Source organism: Mus pahari, chromosome 4 (genome assembly GCF_900095145.1).
Source record: "Mus pahari chromosome 4, PAHARI_EIJ_v1.1, whole genome shotgun sequence".
Taxonomy (NCBI): Eukaryota; Metazoa; Chordata; class Mammalia; order Rodentia; family Muridae; genus Mus; species Mus pahari.
Genome location: NC_034593.1, coordinates 118631577 through 118650948, shown reverse-complemented (window position 1 = coordinate 118650948; position 19372 = coordinate 118631577). Strand labels below are relative to the sequence as shown.

The 19372-nt window shown below is 41.4% G+C and overlaps 1 protein-coding gene across 6 annotated transcripts in view; it reads right to left on the bottom strand.

Annotated features, from left to right (window-relative positions):
- Window positions 1-5598: 5598 nt before the first annotated feature.
- Window positions 5599-19372, bottom strand: part of Col25a1 (collagen type XXV alpha 1 chain) — a 417766-nt gene continuing 403992 nt past the window's right edge. For all 6 annotated transcript variants that reach the window (XM_029537736.1, XM_029537737.1, XM_021195769.2 and 3 more), the window contains 3 exons: window positions 15375-15452; window positions 13573-13611; window positions 5599-10317 (listed from right to left, as the gene is read on the bottom strand). In XM_029537736.1, the coding sequence (XP_029393596.1) occupies window positions 10315-10317; window positions 13573-13611; window positions 15375-15452 (120 nt within the window). In that variant the 3' untranslated portion in view covers window positions 5599-10314. The remainder of the gene's footprint in view (window positions 10318-13572; window positions 13612-15374; window positions 15453-19372) is intronic.

Below are 19372 nucleotides of genomic sequence, written 5' to 3'. Positions count from 1 at the left end.
TAGCACAGACTGAAGGAAATTCATGTGTCAGCTATGTAAAGTTGCTACCTAATTCAAGTGGGTATATAATTTCCTTTATTATGAATCTCCATCTTAAATTTTGTTTCAGTATGAGGGGTCATACCTAGGAGTTCAGCAGTACCAGACAATTGTACCACTACGGCTGACCGCCATTGTATGCCTGAGCTGTCCAAGCCTAGCTTTGTGGAAACACATGGCAGAGGCAAAGCCTTTCATTTTTCAAGTGTTGGTGTAATTCCTGGACTGTCAGTCCATGTTTCTCAGCAGTTGGCTGGGTCTCATATGATCTAAGGGGGATAGGAAATTAAACTACCCCACTTGAGTTTTATAGTGTCTCTTGTTTTCAGTTACATTGAAATTACTGTGAGAAGAGCCCATGAAACCATGAACAAGGTTGACTTGTAAAAGAAAGCATTTAATTTGGGGGCTCCTGTTTCCAAAGGGTCAGAGTCCATGGTCATCACGGAAAGGAGTGTGGCAGCAGGCAGGCATGGTGCTGGAGCAGTGGCTGAGAGCTTACATCTCAGTCCACAAGAAGGAGGCAGAGAACTACCTGGGAATGACATGGCCTTTTGGAACCCCACAGAGTGATGCAAGTGACACACCTTTACCAAGACCACACCTCCTTTACAGAGACCACACCCCCTTTACCAAGACCACACCTCCTAATTGGTCCCAAACTGTTCCAAGTATTCAACTATTTGACCATGGGGGGCATTCTCCATCACACACCACATCTGTATTCTACTCTTTTTCCCCCCTTCTTGTTATGACTTAAATTGTGGCCTTTCTTCCTCAATGATATTTGTAATGTTAATCTTGGTTGTTAACTTGACTACTTCTAGCAATAACTAAAACCCAATCAGCTGGGCATGCCTGTAAAGGGTTTTTGATTAAATCATCTGATGATGGATATCCTAAAAGCATAGCAAATATAAAATTTTCTTTCTTAATTTTACAAACACCCACACAACCCACATAGGGTTTTCTCATTTAGTGAAGGTTGGCCTAGAACTTACTATGTAGGCAAGGATGGCATTGAACTCCTGATCTTCCTGTTTCCTAGGATTGCAGGTGTACATCAACAGGACTAGTTCTCCTGGTATAGTTTAGAATGTTGATTGCACATGTCTATACCACAGCTCTTGCTGTTTCAAGGCACAAAGGTATATATGTGTTTTTTTCCATACATCTATATCTTTATATCTTATCACATAATATTTACAACTGTATATATTTCCATAGATATTCATATTTAAAGGTTATTGATGGTGTGTGTGTGTGTGTATGCCAGTGTTTACAGAGTTTAAAAGGTTGGGTCCCCTAGAACTGGAGTTACAGGTGTGTGGTGGTTTGAATATATTTGGCCCAGGGAGTGGCACTGTTAGGAGGTGTGACCTTGTTGGAGGAAGTGTTTCATTGTCGGCATGGGCTTTAAGACCCTCCTCTTAGCTACCTGAAAGCCAGTCTTCTCCTAGCAGACTTCAGATGAAGATATAGAACTCTCAGCTCCTCCTGCACCATTCTTGCCTGGATGTTGCCATGCTCCTGCCTTGATGATAATGGACTGAACCTCTGAACCTGTAAGCCAGACCTAATTAAATATTGTCCTTATAAGGTTGCCTTGGTCATGATGGCTCTTCACAGTAGTGAAACCCTAAGACAAGGTAATTTGACCTGGGTGCTGACAACTGAACTTTAGTTCTCTACAAGAGCAGCAAGTGCTCTTAACCACTGATCCATGATCTAGCCACAAAATATTTATGTTTTTTTTAAAAGATTTATTTATTATATGCAAGTACACTGTAGCTGTCCAGACACTCCAGAAGAGGGCGCCAGATCTCTTTATGGATGGTTGTGAGCCACCATGTGGTTGCTGGGATTTGAACTCAGGACCTTTGGAAGAGCAGAAGGGTGCTCTTACCTGCTGAGCCATCTCACCAGCCCCAAATATTTATGTTTGATACCTGGACTCAGTGTTGTATTTGAAGCTTACTGTCAGTTTAACCACTTTAAATTGTTTTCCTGCTATCAGCTACACTTAACAAAGAGGCATGTATTGGACCTTTTGAAGTGGGAAATTCATTAAAAAAACAGTGGCTAGTTCTGATATGTATGCAGAGGAAACAAAAACTATCTTTAATAATTACCACGGCTTCTGGTGTTCATTTTGGTCTTCAAATAGAAGGAGAATTCAGCTCTTTTCTGCCCGCTGAAACAGTATTTGGGTCCTGCATAGAACCTCTAATCAAACCAAGTGTTCGGAATCTCTTTGTCAATATTACAATGCATTAGCGCATCACCAAGATGAGACTGAGTCTGAGGGTTCTCAGAGCGCTCCAGCCTGTACTGCAGTAAACATTGGAGTTGGTGCTGTGCAAACATTTGGGTGAAAGGCAGCAAGAGACGTCTGTTCCAGGGGTTCCCAACACAGCTGTCTTAGACGGCTTTCTCCCAAACCACTCATTCCCAAGAGTCCTCTTTTCCCTCTCTTATCAGTTTTGCAAACCGAAGCTTATCAAGTGTTTTCGGAGGTGGTAACATTAGTTTTGAATTCAAGCCATCAGAAGCAAAAGCTTTTCAACTTGCTCTCTTATTAGATTATATCCTCATCGTGTGCAGGGAGTTTGTTCTAAAGAGAATAGGGGCTGTGGCTATGGCTCAGGTGGTAGAGAATTCAACTCCCTTCTGCTAACTGCAAGCTTTTAACTCCTCAGTCTACTTAGTAGGTGACAGTATGCATATCACCAAGTTGGTGATATCACTTCCAAATGCATAGGAAATCCAAACAGTCCTAACACATCCATTTAGGACTCACATCCTGGCATGCTGCAAATTAGCCATGTTGATGAACTATTACGCACATTAAATTCATATACCCCAGTGAGTTTTGTTACTTTGAACCTTATTATTCATTTATTGATTTGGCTTCATTCTTTTTTTCTATAGTAGAGGAGACAAGCATATACACATTAAAAAAAAATCCTATGTGCTAAGTGGTGATAAGCACATGACATGACTGAAGCATAGGGGATCTCATCTTGGCAGCAAGGCATCTTTAGTAAATTGAGGCACATGTTGAGTCATAGAAGAACAGCATGTGCTCTTCAGCTGGGTCAAGGGCATGGGAATGGAGACTTTCAGATTTGTTGAGTGGTTTTCCATGGGAAAACTTTTGGGTAAGAGTTTGTGGTCTGCAAGATAGGATGTTCTATAGAGTTAATCATGTGTGATCACATGGGTTCCATATTCCTCACCAAAGGGTCTGCGTGAAGAGGGGGTGACTACTGGAAGACGTGAAGCAAGAGATGGAAGGAGAGCAGTTCAAGTTCCCTGCAGAGCTGGCTTCAGTAAAGCTGCTTTAACGCCCACTCTTGGGTATAAAAACTACAGGGCACTTATTTCTTTTTTACATTTAGTGTGTGTGTGTGTGTGTGTGTATGCTATGGTATGCACGTGAAGGTCAGAGGGCAATGCTTTGGAATTGGTTCTGTCTTTCCACCATGTGGATAGAATTCTGCTTCAGGCTTGAGGGCAAGAGCCTTACCTGTTCACCCATCTCTTGGGCCATGGGGGTACATGGTTGGGTCCTCAAAAAGGCAGTGTTCTTTGTGAGAAATATCACATGAAAAATCTTTCTTTCTTTTTTAACTTTCTTTGAATCACTGCCCTCAGAATGAGAGTAGGAAGAGGAAAGGGGTCATTAGTTGCAGGAGGTCTGTTTTGAAGCTTCTAAAGTACTTGAGAAGACAGAGTACAGTCTAGACAGAATCGATGTGGGTGGGAATGGAGGTGGTAATGGGATAGGTTCTGCGAGTTATCAGAATGGGCGGGTGTTGGGAAGTGGGTGTGTCCAAAGAGAGCGAGGCTTCCATGGAGTTTGCCTGAATGGCAGGGAAGGCGGTCCATTGCCTAGGATCTGGGGGGTCTGGAAGAAGCGGCTAAGGCTGGTCAGGAAGTAAGTGTGGTGGTCGGAAGAGCTGAGTCACTCACTCACTCTTTACCCTGAAAATGAAAGCGCACTCTAGGGAGAATGACTTCCAGGCAGGGCAGTGCCACGTAAGATGCAGGGTACCTCAATCCCACTTGGGAGGGAGACGAAAGCAATCATGGGGTGGGGGTGGGGTGCAGAGGGAGGGAGGGACCTGGGTAGGAGAGGGGACAGGGCAGGGGGGGGAAGGGGGGACATGATCAGATATTGGGTGTGGGAAACAGGAGTGAAGCCCTGAAGGCCAGCAGAAAGAATGGAAACAGGCAACCTTAGGAAGTAGGAGGTGGGGGAATCCTCTAGGATGTACCAGAGACCTGGGAGGTGAGCCATACTCAGGATTTAAATGGAGGGTCCTTAGAAAAAATGCCCAACAGTGAGGAGAGGGAACGTGTAGAGTCCACCTCCAGCAGAAAGACAGGGCATTAAGTGGAGGGATGGGGTTGCCATCCCACAGTCAAAAATTCTGACCCAGAATTGTTCCCGTCTGAAAGAATTGCAGCAACAAAAATGGAGAGGAGCCTGAGAGAAAGGAGGTCCAGTGTCAGGGGAGGCCCCAAGGCCTGACACTATTACTAATGTGTGCTTTCAGATAGGAGCCTAGCATGGCTGCCTTCCAAGAGGCCCAACAAGCAGCTGAAAGAGGCAGATGTATACTTATACTCAACCAATGGACAGAAGCTGGGAACCATGGAGTTGAATTGGGGAAAAGCTGGAAGAAGCTGAGGAGGAGGGTGACCCTATAGGAAGACCAGCAGTCTCAACTACCTGGAGCCCCGAGATCTCTCAGACACTGAGCCACCAACCAGGCAGCATACATGAGCTGGTCTGAGCCCCCTAACACACATAGAACAGAGGACTGCTTGGTCTGGCCTCAGTGAGAGAAGGTGCACCTAACCCTTGAGAGACTTGTGGCCCCAGGGAGTTTAGAGGTCTGGTGGGGAGTGGGAGTTGTGGGGACATCCTCGTGCAGGTGGGGGAGGAGGAATGGGATGAACAACAGTCAGAGGGCAGACTGGGAAGGGAATAAAGACTAGACTGTAAAAAAAGATTAAATAATGATAATGATGATGATAATAATAATAATACGTAGATCAGAGTCCTGAGGTGGTTGGTTAATGAGAGGAAGCCCTAGCAGGGGATGAGGAGAAAGAAAAACAGGTGGAGGAGCCAGAAGCATGGAAGGGGCAGGGACGGGAAAGGCCCATTGGAAGGGTTTTGGCATTTGCAGCTCACTGGTACCGTGTGCAAGCATACAGTCACAGATCGTGTGCCATGCCAGTGTGAAGTGAAATTATGTACTACACTCTGATGTGACGGGGGAGAGGAACAGGTAACTCAGTGTAAGGTGACTCACACCATCCAACTAGAGAATTCCAGCAGGAAGTGACTTTGAAGAGGAAGCTGAGTTTGGAAGCATTATTATGTGACCCAGGAAACATTAATTTAGTGTAGTGTGGGTGGCAGGGTTGCAATACTGAAGAAATGTAGAATAATATTCTCGGGCAACTGTTTTCTAAATCAAAGATAATTGGACAAAGATATCAGGAATATCATTAAAACTTTATAACAATACAACTCATTATCATTGTTTGGGTTAATGTTATAATAATTACACACTTTTTACATTATGAAAATAAGTCATAAATAGTGTAAAAATAATTCCGAAGGTCAACTTCTCACAAACTAGGAACCCTGAAAACAAGTCTGGAAAGTAATTAAACAAATCAGAAAGTGAGCACAAAGCAATCATTGCGAGACTGCAAATCAAACCCTCATAGGCCTTTGATTCAGTGACGACAGTCGGGAAAATCACAATTGAAATAAGAACTCAAACAGGGAAAATCAATCTTTTAAATATTTACACTACTGAGATGATCAGGTTTTGCCATATGTACAGTGGAAAGATACAACATATTTTTAGAATAACCAAGTACATGAGACTGGCCCATAAAACATTAAAAAAAAACCCACACAAGGTTACACTTGCCATTTTTCCCCCCATTTCCCTCTTACTATGTATTTATGTGAGTTTTTGGTAATATAAAAATAGCTGCACATAGAGATGAACTTTAAAATGTAAAAAATACAAATAAAAATATAATATTTCCAAAAGATAAATCAGATACATACATCTTTTAAAAAATGTCCAGCTCAATGAAACATTTACAACACTGTAAAGAATATCCACCCAGATGTCAGCAATATGGGAGACATTCCTTTTTGAATCTGACTCATTAGTATTTCTGAGATGGGTCAGAATATCAACTCATTTGGAAAATGTTGGTATTTTTTCTTGTTGTTAAGAAATCAAGCACAATGAGATCCATCCTCCTGTCTCCAAATTACTCTGCCAATAAGCAGAGGAGGCAGTTCATACGTTTTAGTGGAAAAAAAGCCATTCAAATGTTTATTAGTATAAAAGTAAGAAAAAGACTAAATAAATTCACCAGCAACCTAAGTGGGAGGAGTGCCTCTGGTACATAATGTGGAGCAAAAGGAGAAGATGGAAGAGAAAATAGGGAAACAGAAGGAGGGACAGAAGACCTTTACGGCCTATCACAGCGTGGCAGAGTTATAACTGCTCAGATCTGTCAATCACCAGCATCAGATCTGGCCATTCTCCGGATATCTGGAATGATAAGGCTCCTTTGAACCTTATAAGATAGCAAAACTTTTTTTTTTGAGGGGTAAAAGTTATTAAATTCTTTGTCTTGGTAGCATTAAATAATTCTACCAAGGAAGAAAATCAAGGTTTCAAATGTCAGCATCCACGTTTCTCTCGACCCTTCATGAGAAGGAGGAGAATTGCCATAAGACAGATATAGTGTGTGTGGGGGGGATTAAAACTGTTATTCCTTAATGCTTCACTAGCAATATTTAAAAGCATTCTTGGAAATACTTTAGGCACCTTTCCTTAAATAACAAAAATGTAAGAGATCAAGGACAACTTCCCCATAGGTACAGAATGGTGATCTGACCATGTTCTCAAGCTAGCAGATATATACACACAAAGTCCATGTAATATATGTAAACTGCCCCACTAACACATCAGATGCGCAGAGTGTAAATACAAATCCAGGAACTTTTTCCTGGTAGGAAGGAGCGGCATTCCAATGTTCTCCACAAAATAACAGGATAAGGAAAACTCCTCCAAGGCTGCATTTGATGGGGGAGAAGGACAGCCATTTACCGGGTGCCCGATGTGTCAGAGCAGACTTCTCTAACACTGGCTACGGAAGCTGAAAGGCGAGTGACTCAAAAGAGGAGGCAATGCAAACTGATAAAGGCATGTGGTGTATAACATGAACACAGAGGAAGGGGAGCCCCGGCGGAAGGCTGCTTTACATGAGGAAAGGCTGGCCATGGAACTACGTTTACAACAAATTCATGAACTCTGCGAAAATGGAACCGTGCACTAAGAGCTTGGGAATGCCATTAAACAGAGAAATGAAATTACCCACAGTAGAGGTCCACGGTCCATAAAGATAAAAAGGAAGATTTATCAGCACCAACAACATGAATGGAAAACACCGTAAAGGGAAACATAACAATGGCATCCTTTAGAGAGGTTGGCTGTCTCTGAAAAAACCCTGGCCTTGACCTATTTCCGATGGGTGCTTCATAAGTTGTTTTCTTAATTCTCCTAAAGAAGTCTTTATAAGAAAGAATGTTACCTATCAACCTATGTACCAGCAATGATGATTTATTATTGATTCATTTGGAAATTATTCAGTTTGATGATAAAATGTATGATTAATGATGTCTTAATAGCCCAAAGTTTAAGGCTATCTCTTGGTGGTTAAACTAGCAATCCACTGAGCATAGAGGACTAACATCATTCCGTTTGTCTGTTCCCAGGAAGTCCACGAAATGGAAGTTTACATGTTCCTTTCCATGTATCTTTCAAGCCAGAACCCCAGTGCACACACAGTCTATGCGGTATCTTTATAAGGGTATGTCCAGTGCTTTAACGCTTCTTTTGTTGTTGAGCTAGTCTCATTTGAATCTGTTTAACTTTTAAATAATGATCCCTCTTAGTACCTCTTTCTAGTGGAGAAACAGACAGGAAGATAAGAGGAGATATAGTCACCAGATGGCTTCAAGATTCTGTAGTTGCTCTGCTTTTTTGAAGATAATGTGTAGTCTTGGGCTCACTTTTGTCCCCCAAATGATTTAAGACTAATTGTCTCATATATTGAGAAATACCTTACCCTAACTACACCATACAAGAAATTGTTAGAAAATACTCTCCATTGGAAAAAAAATGCTAAATTGGTTTAGTGCTGTGGAATGTTATCAGAAATAGTAAATTCTAATCTCAGAAATGACATAAAGAAATAAAAAGATGACACCATTTTGCATGATCGAGCATTTGGTTACACAATATGAATGACGTCTTGAGATTTGTCTTGAAACTGTATCTTCATTGCTGTTATCCTAAGCATGAACTAATTTCCCCTCTGGTGCTAAATATCCAAGCACAAAACTTGAAACATTCCCATAAAAATGACATTTAATCACCGAGGGAAATGAAATTCTCAAATGGGCTGCCAGAATGACTATTCCCACTGATGGCGCTTCTCTGAAGCAACCCTTCCACTTAGAATAAATTATTTCAAAACATGTCGCAAAGTCTTTACTGTGCAAAGAAATGTCCAGGCTAAGACTAGGTAGGTGAGTTTTGAGCAAGTCAGTCAAAATGAGACTCTTTATGGCAACTGTATTTCAGAGCTTTCTGAGATCTCAGATTTGGTCTGTGTATAAGACAAACACTTAGAAATGTAAAAACAAAAGTGAGAAATAAACTTCAATATACAAAAAAAAGTTTAGAAGAAGCAAGTTCATGCTACCAAAATGTGATAAAAATTTGACTTTACAATAACTGACAGGCACATTTGTCAATGTAAATCAAAAAGTAGTGAAAAAAAATGCTTAACCTTCATACTTTACAATGGTTAAGTCAAAAATAGAGTCTCCCTATAATTTCTTCAATTAAACAACAAAAAGAGATGTAAAGAGGTTATTTTTACTGTTGGATTCAAATTATGATCTGAAAACTTTTCTAAAACTATTGTTTAAAAACCTATGAGACCCAAACTGAAACAAATGACTTCTGTTCCTGGACTAAGAAAATAAAAAGTATGAGAAAAATTGGAAACTACATTTTGTTTCTCGAACTTGTAGAAAAACGTTTGGTATGGATCAACCCAGTAAGGAAGGAAGGGACACTTTCCGACGACCTTTGGTAAAGTCTGCATTTGTAGCACAGCTTATTCTGTCCCGTCCCTTCTTGGGACATAGTCGTTCTTCAGCAACCTGAGCTCTGATAGGATGTCCACACCTTTCAATATGCACTCCAAAACACTGCTGCATACCCCTGACATTCTCCCAAAACATCAACACTCGTGGGGAGTCAGATCAGATCACGCAAGAAAATTTCTGCCGTTCTGGGTGTCAGCGTTTGTAGACCTCCTTCCAACCTGGTCACGTGAAAGACAGTGCAGGAGTGCTGAACCGGTCCTAGTCCCGCATCTTCACCGCCAAGAGACGCCCGAGGAAAACTAGAGGCAGCCATCAGCCTAACCCTTTGGTATTTCAACCAAGGTGGTCACAGGAGCGCACAAGATCAGGAACTGTGGATCTGCAGTCGGGACTGCAACTCCCTCAAAATATAAGACCAACTGTGTGTGCGCGCGCGCGCTCTCCGTCAACTTATCTCTTTTTGGCAATAAGCCACGGTGTAACCCCCTTGAGGTGACAAAAGGAATACGAGCTCAGATGTAGGCAAAGAACTCACTAGGCAGCATGCAAGCATCTGCATTTGCACAAGCAGGTTTGGCACACGGTCATGCTGGTTTTAGTCAGTTTCAGTAGGTGGTGTAGGCATGAATGGATGCTACCAGGGAGTGTGTGCCATGTATTCATAGCTTTGAGTCCATATTTGGTCACAATTTCATGTAAACTATTTCATGGCACTTTTTGTCCATGCAGTTAACAAGCCCCACATAAGAAAATAGCAAAAGCAATCAACAATTGATCTCTATCACCGATGTCCATATAAACACATACATACGTTCACATAAAATAGAGACACTATACTTCCTGCGGGTTCCTCACTTCCGTGAACTGCCTAATTTCAGACGTGAGGAAAGATAGACAAGGGTGCTACTGTGGACAGGGAGAAGCAGTGTGTCGGGTGAGCAGATCTCACACTTGGCAAAATCTGCACTTCAGTTTTTCAACTATAAATATAAAAGGTGGACCATTATATACACAACTTCATGCTCGGAAGGTTAGATTCATCACTGCAGAAAAACAACAACAACAACAAAAAGACACGTGGTGTTAGTAGTTCTTTGCTAACAACTCCAAATTAACATTTATTTTACAAACGCTGGAAGAACCCTGTAGTTTTCCTTTTTTAAGTCAGCAAGTTGATTTGATCTTTCAATGTCTCCCATATTAAAGTTTAAAAACTCTAGTTTACCCTAATTCTCTCCTTTGTTCCCACCCACAATTTTCCATTGTCAACTAGGAGCTTTTGGAGAAGGGATTGTCTTAGTCACTGTTCTGAGAAAGCAGAAAGCATGATCAACCAAATGACCAAAGGGTCTAAGCTCAAAGGTGCCATTGACCAACACCTTCCTGTGTAATGTGCATGCACATTTTCTGTTGGTGGTTCCTCCTAAGGCTAGCCTTGCCTAGCTAGCAGGCTGATACGGTGAACCTGCCCGCCATGGTTCTCATGCATGTGACAGTTCTGCTGGGACAAAAACATTCCCCAAGTCTCTGGTGCCTCATTTTGAAGAAAACCCTGTTGTGAAGGTCTTTGCAGAACTGCTATTGGCTCTGAGAGCAAAGGGCAGATTGCATTGTGCTATTCCTTTATAGAGCAGATCCTAAAAGATTCCTTTAGGATTTGTTTGTTTGTTTGAGACAAGTGTTTCACCGTGTAGCCCTGGCTGGCCTCAAACTCTCAGAGCTTTGCCTGCCTTCTGTGTATTGGGACTAAAGGCATGTGCCACCATGACTGGTGAATGCCTTTAGTTTTACTCAAAGAAAAATCAACGAGTCACGTAAAATGCAGAGGAGAGTGAGATAGTGTCTGTGTCTTGGCCCACGCCCCACAGGCAACTAGTCCAGAGTCCCCTTTCAATACTTTCACTAATAACCCTGTGTTTTTTCTTTTTCCAAGAAAAACTGAGAATGAACATGTCAGCTGGCAGATGGTGGTCTACATCTCTAATGTCAGCACTTGGGAAGCAGAGGCAAGCTGATCTCTATGAGTTCAAGGCCAGCCTGGTCTACAGAGCTAGTTCTAGGATAGCTATACAAAGAAACCAAACAAACTAACCAATGAATTGAATGAACCTATCAATAGCCATCATGGAGGATCTATATGTAGTTAATGGTTACGGGACAGATGTTTTCCTTAGCAGTCCAGCCACTGTTAAGGTGCCCATACTCCTCGAATAGTCCTGTATCTACGCTTCTCTAAGCAACCTAATGAAATTCATTAGACCATCAAAATAGCAGGGGACCATTGGAATGAAGATCAGTGGGAGTGGTGGTGGGGGAGACAACAGGGGGTAATGGCTGGGTGAATATGACCAAAATGTATTATATACATATATGAAGATGTCATAATGGACCCATTATGTGTAACTAGTAATGCTAATAAAACATTAAAATTTCACAAAAGTGTTTATCCCAGTAGCCTAAATAGGACTAACCAGAAGCCACCTATTGGCTTTATTTATAACATCAATAAAAAAAATGACTTGAATATCTGAGATATCTAAATTGGCCATCTAATAAATCTGAGAACATTTCATTTCTCTCACTGTTTCATTTATATTGGGGGAGGAGAGCTCCATAATGTGGTGATTGGAGTTCATGTGTGCTTTGTGGGGGTGGGCGTGCTAAGCAATACCAATGCTCAATGGTTGAGTTCTTTTTCTTTGTAGAATATGCTAGATCCATGTGATGCTTAATCTTATGTAGAATATAGTGTCTATTTCATAGAAAGATCAATATTTATAAGGACAGTTTCTAAGTCTATCACCCTAGTCACATTATCATCAGGTTTTCCATCTCAAGAGTTAACAACATGTATGTTATGTTGCTGCCATAACATTTATGCTTTTCTGAAGAGGAAAACGATTTCGAAGTGCCTCAGACTCATGGCGACTCCAAGTTCTGAGTGGTGTCATAGGGTGGGGGACGTGAACTGTTTGTATCTCTGAGGTGCAGTGCACTCATGACCAGGTCTCGAAAGAATCATCATCTCATTCAATTACAGGGGAGAGGTTAGAGAGAGGTTAGAAACAGCCATTCTAGCATGGGGTGGCATTACAATGTCTGTGAACGGCAGTTAAGCTGCTGAGAGGATAGTTTTACCAGGTAGCATGAATCTGATGAGGGGTCTGTATCCAGAGCCCCGCTTGACCTCAGATGCAACTGAGTTCATTATTTGATAGGCTCAAAGGGGAGCAGGGGAAGCTTATAAATAAATGATGCTGTGCAGTGAGAAGGCTTTTCTGTCCCCGACTAAGTCAGTAAGGCTAGTTGAGAAAGAACATTACGTAAGATTCCCTGATTGTTGAGTTGCTGACTTGAGAAGCAACCAACCAAGAGCCCAGTGTCTCCTCACGTTTCCACACTCTTACATAGTTTGTTCTAACTTTGCCAATGATGCGTGGCCATCTATGATTACTGGATAAGCTACAAAGTATTGGAGATAAAATTTCAAAACTGCAAAAGCAGTTTGGATGTTTCCCTTATTGCATTGTTATTTCTGGGCTTTTTTTTTTTTTTTTTGACCTCTGGTAACTTGCACACTGGGTTTATAGCATTATGTGCAGAGGCAGCATTTTCTGGGCAGTGCAGAATATAGAGAGCTCCACCTTCCTGCTGGAAATACCACTGCTTCTTGCTGCTTCTCCTTCCTGGCCCTGTTACCCACCAGCTTGTTGCTCTTGGAAGTTTCTTTGCTTGTCCAAAGGTCTATTATTCATCAGTAGGCTATGGCATGAGTTAACCAAAGCAATATCCTGGTATGACAGGACAGAAACCAACCTATCCCTGATAAATGTTATGTTTATTATTTTCTGCTTTCTCAGTTGTGTGACTGTTACTGGCAGGGTTCTTCCATATCTCAGCATATTTGTTAACGCAAATGATATACAACGAAAGACTAGAATTAAAAATCACCATAAACAGTAGGGAGGAGAGAGAGAGAGAGAGAGAGAGAGAGAGAGAGAGAGAGAGAGAGAGAGAGAGAACACACACCAAACAATCTTGCTCAGATATATTGCCCCTTTCCATCACAGACAAAGAATTTGGGGTTCCTTGTCAAGAACTACTTTTGCTCACTGGTAAGAAATCAGTGATAAACAGAGCCATCTAAAGATGGTCCAGAGCTGGCACTTTTTGCTTTGGAATGCCCAGTTTTCAAGAATGTTGAATATAAAAGGTCTGCTCTGCATGGAAAGGGACAGGGTCAAGATTAGGATTTTCTTTTTTCAGGAGAACAAACCCCATAAGACCTGTTTACTTACCTTTTGCCAGCAGCCAGGCATAGGTAACCCATCGGGCCCCTGGTTAAGAAGAAGAGGAGATAGAATCCCTTAGGCTTAGACAAGCAATAGGATGCCACATTCACATGCTAAGAGACTTCAGAAATCATCTCTATTAGGTGGCTTCAGTCACAAGCGCCTTGCACTAATTAGTGGCTCACAATATTTTACCCACTCTTGTTTAAAAGGAAGCGGAGTCAGATGCTTCTCAGACTGAGCACACATCTAGAAAATATATGAAGACAGAAAGCGCTATGTCTGATTTTGAAAATGAACTGGGTGTGGTTGTCCCATGTTTTGTTCATCAGGGCTCCATCTTTAGGTAACACACCTGCATGGTACCGCTTAGCATCAGTAGAGCACATCCTGCTTGTCTTTACTAAGTGAGTCAGAGTACTATTTCCTCGGGATCACTATGGGCTGTGGTTTGTGGTGACGGTGATCAATGGAAGGCCATTTCTATCTGAAGTTTATAGGTCTCCATGTCGCAGCATGTTTCACTCGGCTATACTGTACATAGATATTGCAAAAGCATACTCATGTGAAACACAGTCCGTCTAGCTATGTGCTATAGTAGATATCACCCATAGCACTCCTCGGTGCTTTGGGTTAAGTCTTCAGAAGTTGGTTAACATTCTGAAAGAAGGTTTCTAAATGCTACAAAGTATATTTTCATCTGACAGGTAAGGATCTTCAGATACAAATGAGACCGGAAGACATGACACAGTTGAAGGCATGCGTTTTCCTCCAATTAAGAGGTTTATGAAATGTGACTTATCAACACCAAGCAAACAAAAGACAGAGTACCCCACATTAATATTTTCTAACTATAACAATTGACTGGATATTTTTCTATAAACACAATCTCATAAGACACTTACAAAAATATACATTTACCTTTAAAGAATCATGCTTATAACTGAAGAATCATGTGGAAGGCCATGCAGACCAAGTGGAACATGATGATAAAAATCTTTCTTTGTACTCAACAAATTGTAATCACACTACCTTTTTAATTTGTAAAAAGACTCTAGCTTTATGAATATTTGGGAGAAATTGGTAATGCCAGATTGGTACAAGGAGAAGGATCAACCAGTAGAATTTTAGATTTTAGTATAAGGAGGATTCTGAGTTCATGCCAATGGAGGAAGGAGTTCCATCTACTTCAGGAAAGTGAGTTTTAAAAGGAGAGACCATTATGGCAAAAGGTTATGTGACAAGGAAGAGGGTATGGGCTGCAGACAATTATCATCTTTAGATGTCCAGGGCAGTTTGGTTTTCCTTCCTACGGTCTCTTAACAGTGTTGTTTCAAATTGGTTAACTTTTGACCACAGAAGTCATAATGTACAATTGGCCTTATTTATGCACTGATAAGACTATCACAGGGGAGACAAAAATACTTTTCTTTTAGAGGATAGGGAAAAAAATAAGTAGGGTAAAAGCCCATAGTTCTGGCCTAGCAGTGCCATTGCATTATGTATTTTTATCTAACTTACAAATAATCTCTGAATATTTATTGGGTAAATTAATATTCCAAAGAATATAAGACAGACCTATCAGTAGTAAGAACCATGTTAGAAGATTAATATGCACTCACTGATAATACATGCTTGCTCTCTCCCTGATGCAGAGCCCAGGGAGGAGCCTGATCATGCACACACATGTAGTATGTTTATCATGTAAAGCTGGCTCCAGAAAGAAGCACTTTACACTGATACAGATGAATACATAGTAAACAAAGGAATGGCATGCAGGATGATGGTAGGAAAGAGAAATACTGTACCAATTGGCAAGGAGCATCCAGCCCATCCAGGCCAGGCTGGCCTGGCTCCCCCTTTTCCCCCTTAACGCCACGGAATCCCTGTTTGTAAAGATTAACTCATAATGTTACTAATCCAAGAATTCATTGAAAGCAAAAATCTGCTAAAGAGACAACTAGAAGACAAAGTTGGGGGAGGAACAGCCTAGAAGGGACAGTAACACGCAGAGAAGTTTCACATTATCATGACAAGGCCTTTGACAGGAAACCATTGGCCTCCTCTTAGGAGGGATATAAATACGGTTGGCTCTTCTTCACACCTATAGTCAGGTCCTAATCAGCCAGCACTGCTTGTGAATTGAGAAATGGAGTAGAGTTGAGTGGCTGGCAACAAGATGCCAAGGACACCAGTGTCGCCTTGTACTTCTGAACACTGTTGGAAGGCCTGTGTTAAGTGGCTGTCCCAGGAACCTGCTGTTACTGGTCCCTCTGGCCTGCTCCTCTCCCATCTCATCCGCATCCCATCACCAGATATTTGGAGACTGTTGCATCAGTGAGACATACCAACGGGCAGGGTGCATCTAATCCAGGAGCTCCCTGTTCTCCTTTCTCCCCTTTAGGCCCCTTTTTGCCTTTCTTTCCCTTTTCCCCCTGTGGATACAAGGGTTTAAATAAAAGACAGGTTTTATTTTTGAGGGGGCGTAGAATAAAAATGATCCAAAGTACGGCTTAGCTAGAAATAGTCTGGAGGCATTTACCATTGTTTACTGATGTACACAAAGACACGATGCTCTAAAAAAATAACTTAAGCTGCCATGTTGACAATGGATTCTGGAAGCAGGATAGATTGGTTGATTGACTATTTATTGATGACATTCAACCGGAAGAAAGGAGGAGACCAAAAGGGCTGATGCTTCAGAAAGGCAGATCAGTGCCGACTGCCAAAGTATCGGAGTCAACAGTGAATTAGAGATTTGTTCTGTGGACCAGGCAAAGATGGCAGAGGAGTTATACTGAAGCCAGCTGGCATCAGGTGGAGCTGGGCTTTGGGTAATGGATACTCCACCCAATTGTGAGTACTTTTAACTTGCCTTTACCCTCCATCTTAACAGATGATGGCTGTACAGACTCAGAGGGAGAGGCTACTGCTCCGCGCTCTCGCCCAAGGCTGTTCAGTCATACTCTATTCTGTAGCTCCCAGTAAAAATATTCCAGTAACTTTTCCTCCCCAGCAAAAATAAAAGTGAACGCTCAACTGAGTCAAACACAAGTTTCAGGTGCGAGTACATGGCAGCAATGGCAACCTGAGAAATGGTTGGAGAAACCTAGGCGGTCTTCTTCGATCTTTGTTGTTCACAATGGTAAATGAGTTTCCAGCCCACAACGCTGCAGATAGGAAAAGCAGTCTGGGCTCATTAAAATGAGGTAGGCGGGATAATTACGTAGTGGGAATGTAGCCATGGCAATTAGTATTTGGGAATCAAGGTCAAGGTTTGTAGGATGTCTGCATGGGTCCTAGGGATGGAGGAATTTAGGAAAGGAGGCAAAAGGAGAGGAAGGAAGGAATGCACCCCAGCTGTTTCACATTAACAGAGACATCTGCAAACTTATAGACAGGGAGTTGGTGCTGTACAGAATGCGAAAGATGGTACGTAGATACATACTTAGATGAGAGCATTCATCCTGCAATCTGGATGGCAGTTGTAATAAAACTGAACAGTCTGAAGCAAACACCATGAATATTCAAAGGGAAAAGACAGAACAACGCACACCGCAGAAAAGTATGAGACATTCATTCAAGTTAATACATTCCCTCTGACAGCATGGGCCGAAGTTCCAACTTGGTCATCTCCTGTGTGCCAAGAACACGGGGGCAGAAGGCTTGGAATCAAAACCACTTGGGCTTCTTGACTATAGGGGATAGAAATTCGGTGTGGTTCGCTTGAGCGTGGGTGAAGGCCAAGTTGTGACAGGGAGGGGGAAGAAGGAGCAGGTGAGATAGGAAATGGACGATGCCTTTGGAAGAAGTGCTTACTCATGAAGAATTAGCGCCCACCTCAGCAGGTAGCTTCAATGTCATGACATGAACTAACAGAAACTTTTAATGTGCACTCTGCCCTTCCTAAAGGCAGCAGAGCCATCTCTGAGTACACCAAGACCAGGTGTGTTGGTTAAGTGGCATTCATTGCTTGATTGGCAAATGGACTTAAGACTAACTACTCGAATTACTATGATAGGCAATGATTTTGGGTTGATAGTTCAGCGAACAGCAAGCTTTATGGAAAAGAGCCATTATGAAGAATGATATGTTAATGCTATCATAAAGAAGAACATGTCAACATTATCAATCAATAGCATGTTGTAAAATGAAGTGATAATCTATATTCTTCGAAGTTATGTGTCATCGTGTGTATGAGCAGTTGGAATGTGATAATTTTCAATTTTCATTTCTTATACTGATGAAAAAGATACACAAAGTGTTTAACCTTTAGAATCTAATTTTCCTAAATATCAAACTTGGAATAATTGTGGAAATATTTTTGTGTGAGTGATTAGCATTTTTTCTGAGGGAGGGCTTGTGAGTAGCTTATGCTTTTATAAGCTACAATAATGAAAATTTCTCCTCTCCTCTAGACTCTTCATTCTTTTTTTATTTGCTATGCTGGGAGAATGAACTCAGGGCTTTGTGCATGCTCAGTAAGAACTCTACCACTGAGCCAATACTGGTATAATTTCCAACTTCTTTAAAGATAATAAAATTGAGTACGCACATGATATTTTTTCTTGGGTAACATTTTAGACCTGTACAACCCACTAGGTAAATATATAATAAACAGATCTTTTAAAACAATTTGCTTTGTGTTCAATGGTCTCACACAGAACTTGTCTCAAACCGCATTACAATTAGTAGTCAGGATTTATAATGTGGAAAAGAACTTCTTATAGCATGCGTTCCTGGTTTGTGAAGTAGGGCAATAACAGCACCCACCTTGGGGTGGCAGTGTGATGATTTCAAGGTTTATCGTGTGTAAAACTCTCAGGGAGAGGAATGCACAGGTGCTCACTGTATGAGATGATGTGGAAGGTGGAGCTTGGGATGACCACAGTATGGGCTCTTACCAATGGAAGGCTGAGAAACTCTTAATTCCTAAAACATATGCAAGGGGCTTTGTTGCCTTTCTTTGACACATCTCTTTTGGTCTTGCATCTTAACAGGAATGAGTTTCACTGTTCAAGAGAATCTACTAGATTTTTAAAATCATTGAGTTAAGTATATCAGGGCACAAAATCCAAGGAGGACTGGTTTACAATGGAATCGTGAGGTGGATGGATATTCAGCTACTTTAAGATTTCCATTATTGAGGTTTTGTTGCTTTTTTGCTTCATCCAATGTAAAAATTTATTTGATTTACTATTGGGTTAAAGACTACAGCGAGGAAGGGAGGGAGAGAAAAGAGAGGAGAGAGGAGAGAGGAGAGAGAGAAGCAGAACAAAAGAGAAATGGAAAAAGTGATGTTTAGAATTCTCAACTGAGACTTTTCTTTCAGTCATTAAATCATTGCTTGATATTGACCCCTAATAACCTATGGTGTTGATGGTCCTAAGAAATCCTTAACAGCAAGTCATAAAGTAATGTCTTCATAAATAATCTACAACTGTTGGCTTCACAGCTAACAAAGCAGCTCCTGCAGAGAGGCAGGGCACACTGAGCTCTGATAGAGCCTGTTTTCTACTTCTGACTTTAAAAATATCAAAATGTATCATGCATCAGTATCTCTCTTGGGAACTTCAGGAAGATAAAGGAGATCCTGCCCTGTGGGTAAGTCAGGCTTTGCCAAAATACCATTGAGGTTTGTGCAGTGTGATCTAACTTTTATGAAAAAAGGAATTCAATTCCCTTGGACTCTATATTAAAAAAAATTGGTGTCAGGAAGTTGAAAGACTGTAGCTTTGATATCTAGGAGTTAGAATCTTCCTCCTATGCTGGAAGGTGCCCTCATTTCTAGCTGTGTAGCCTTCTT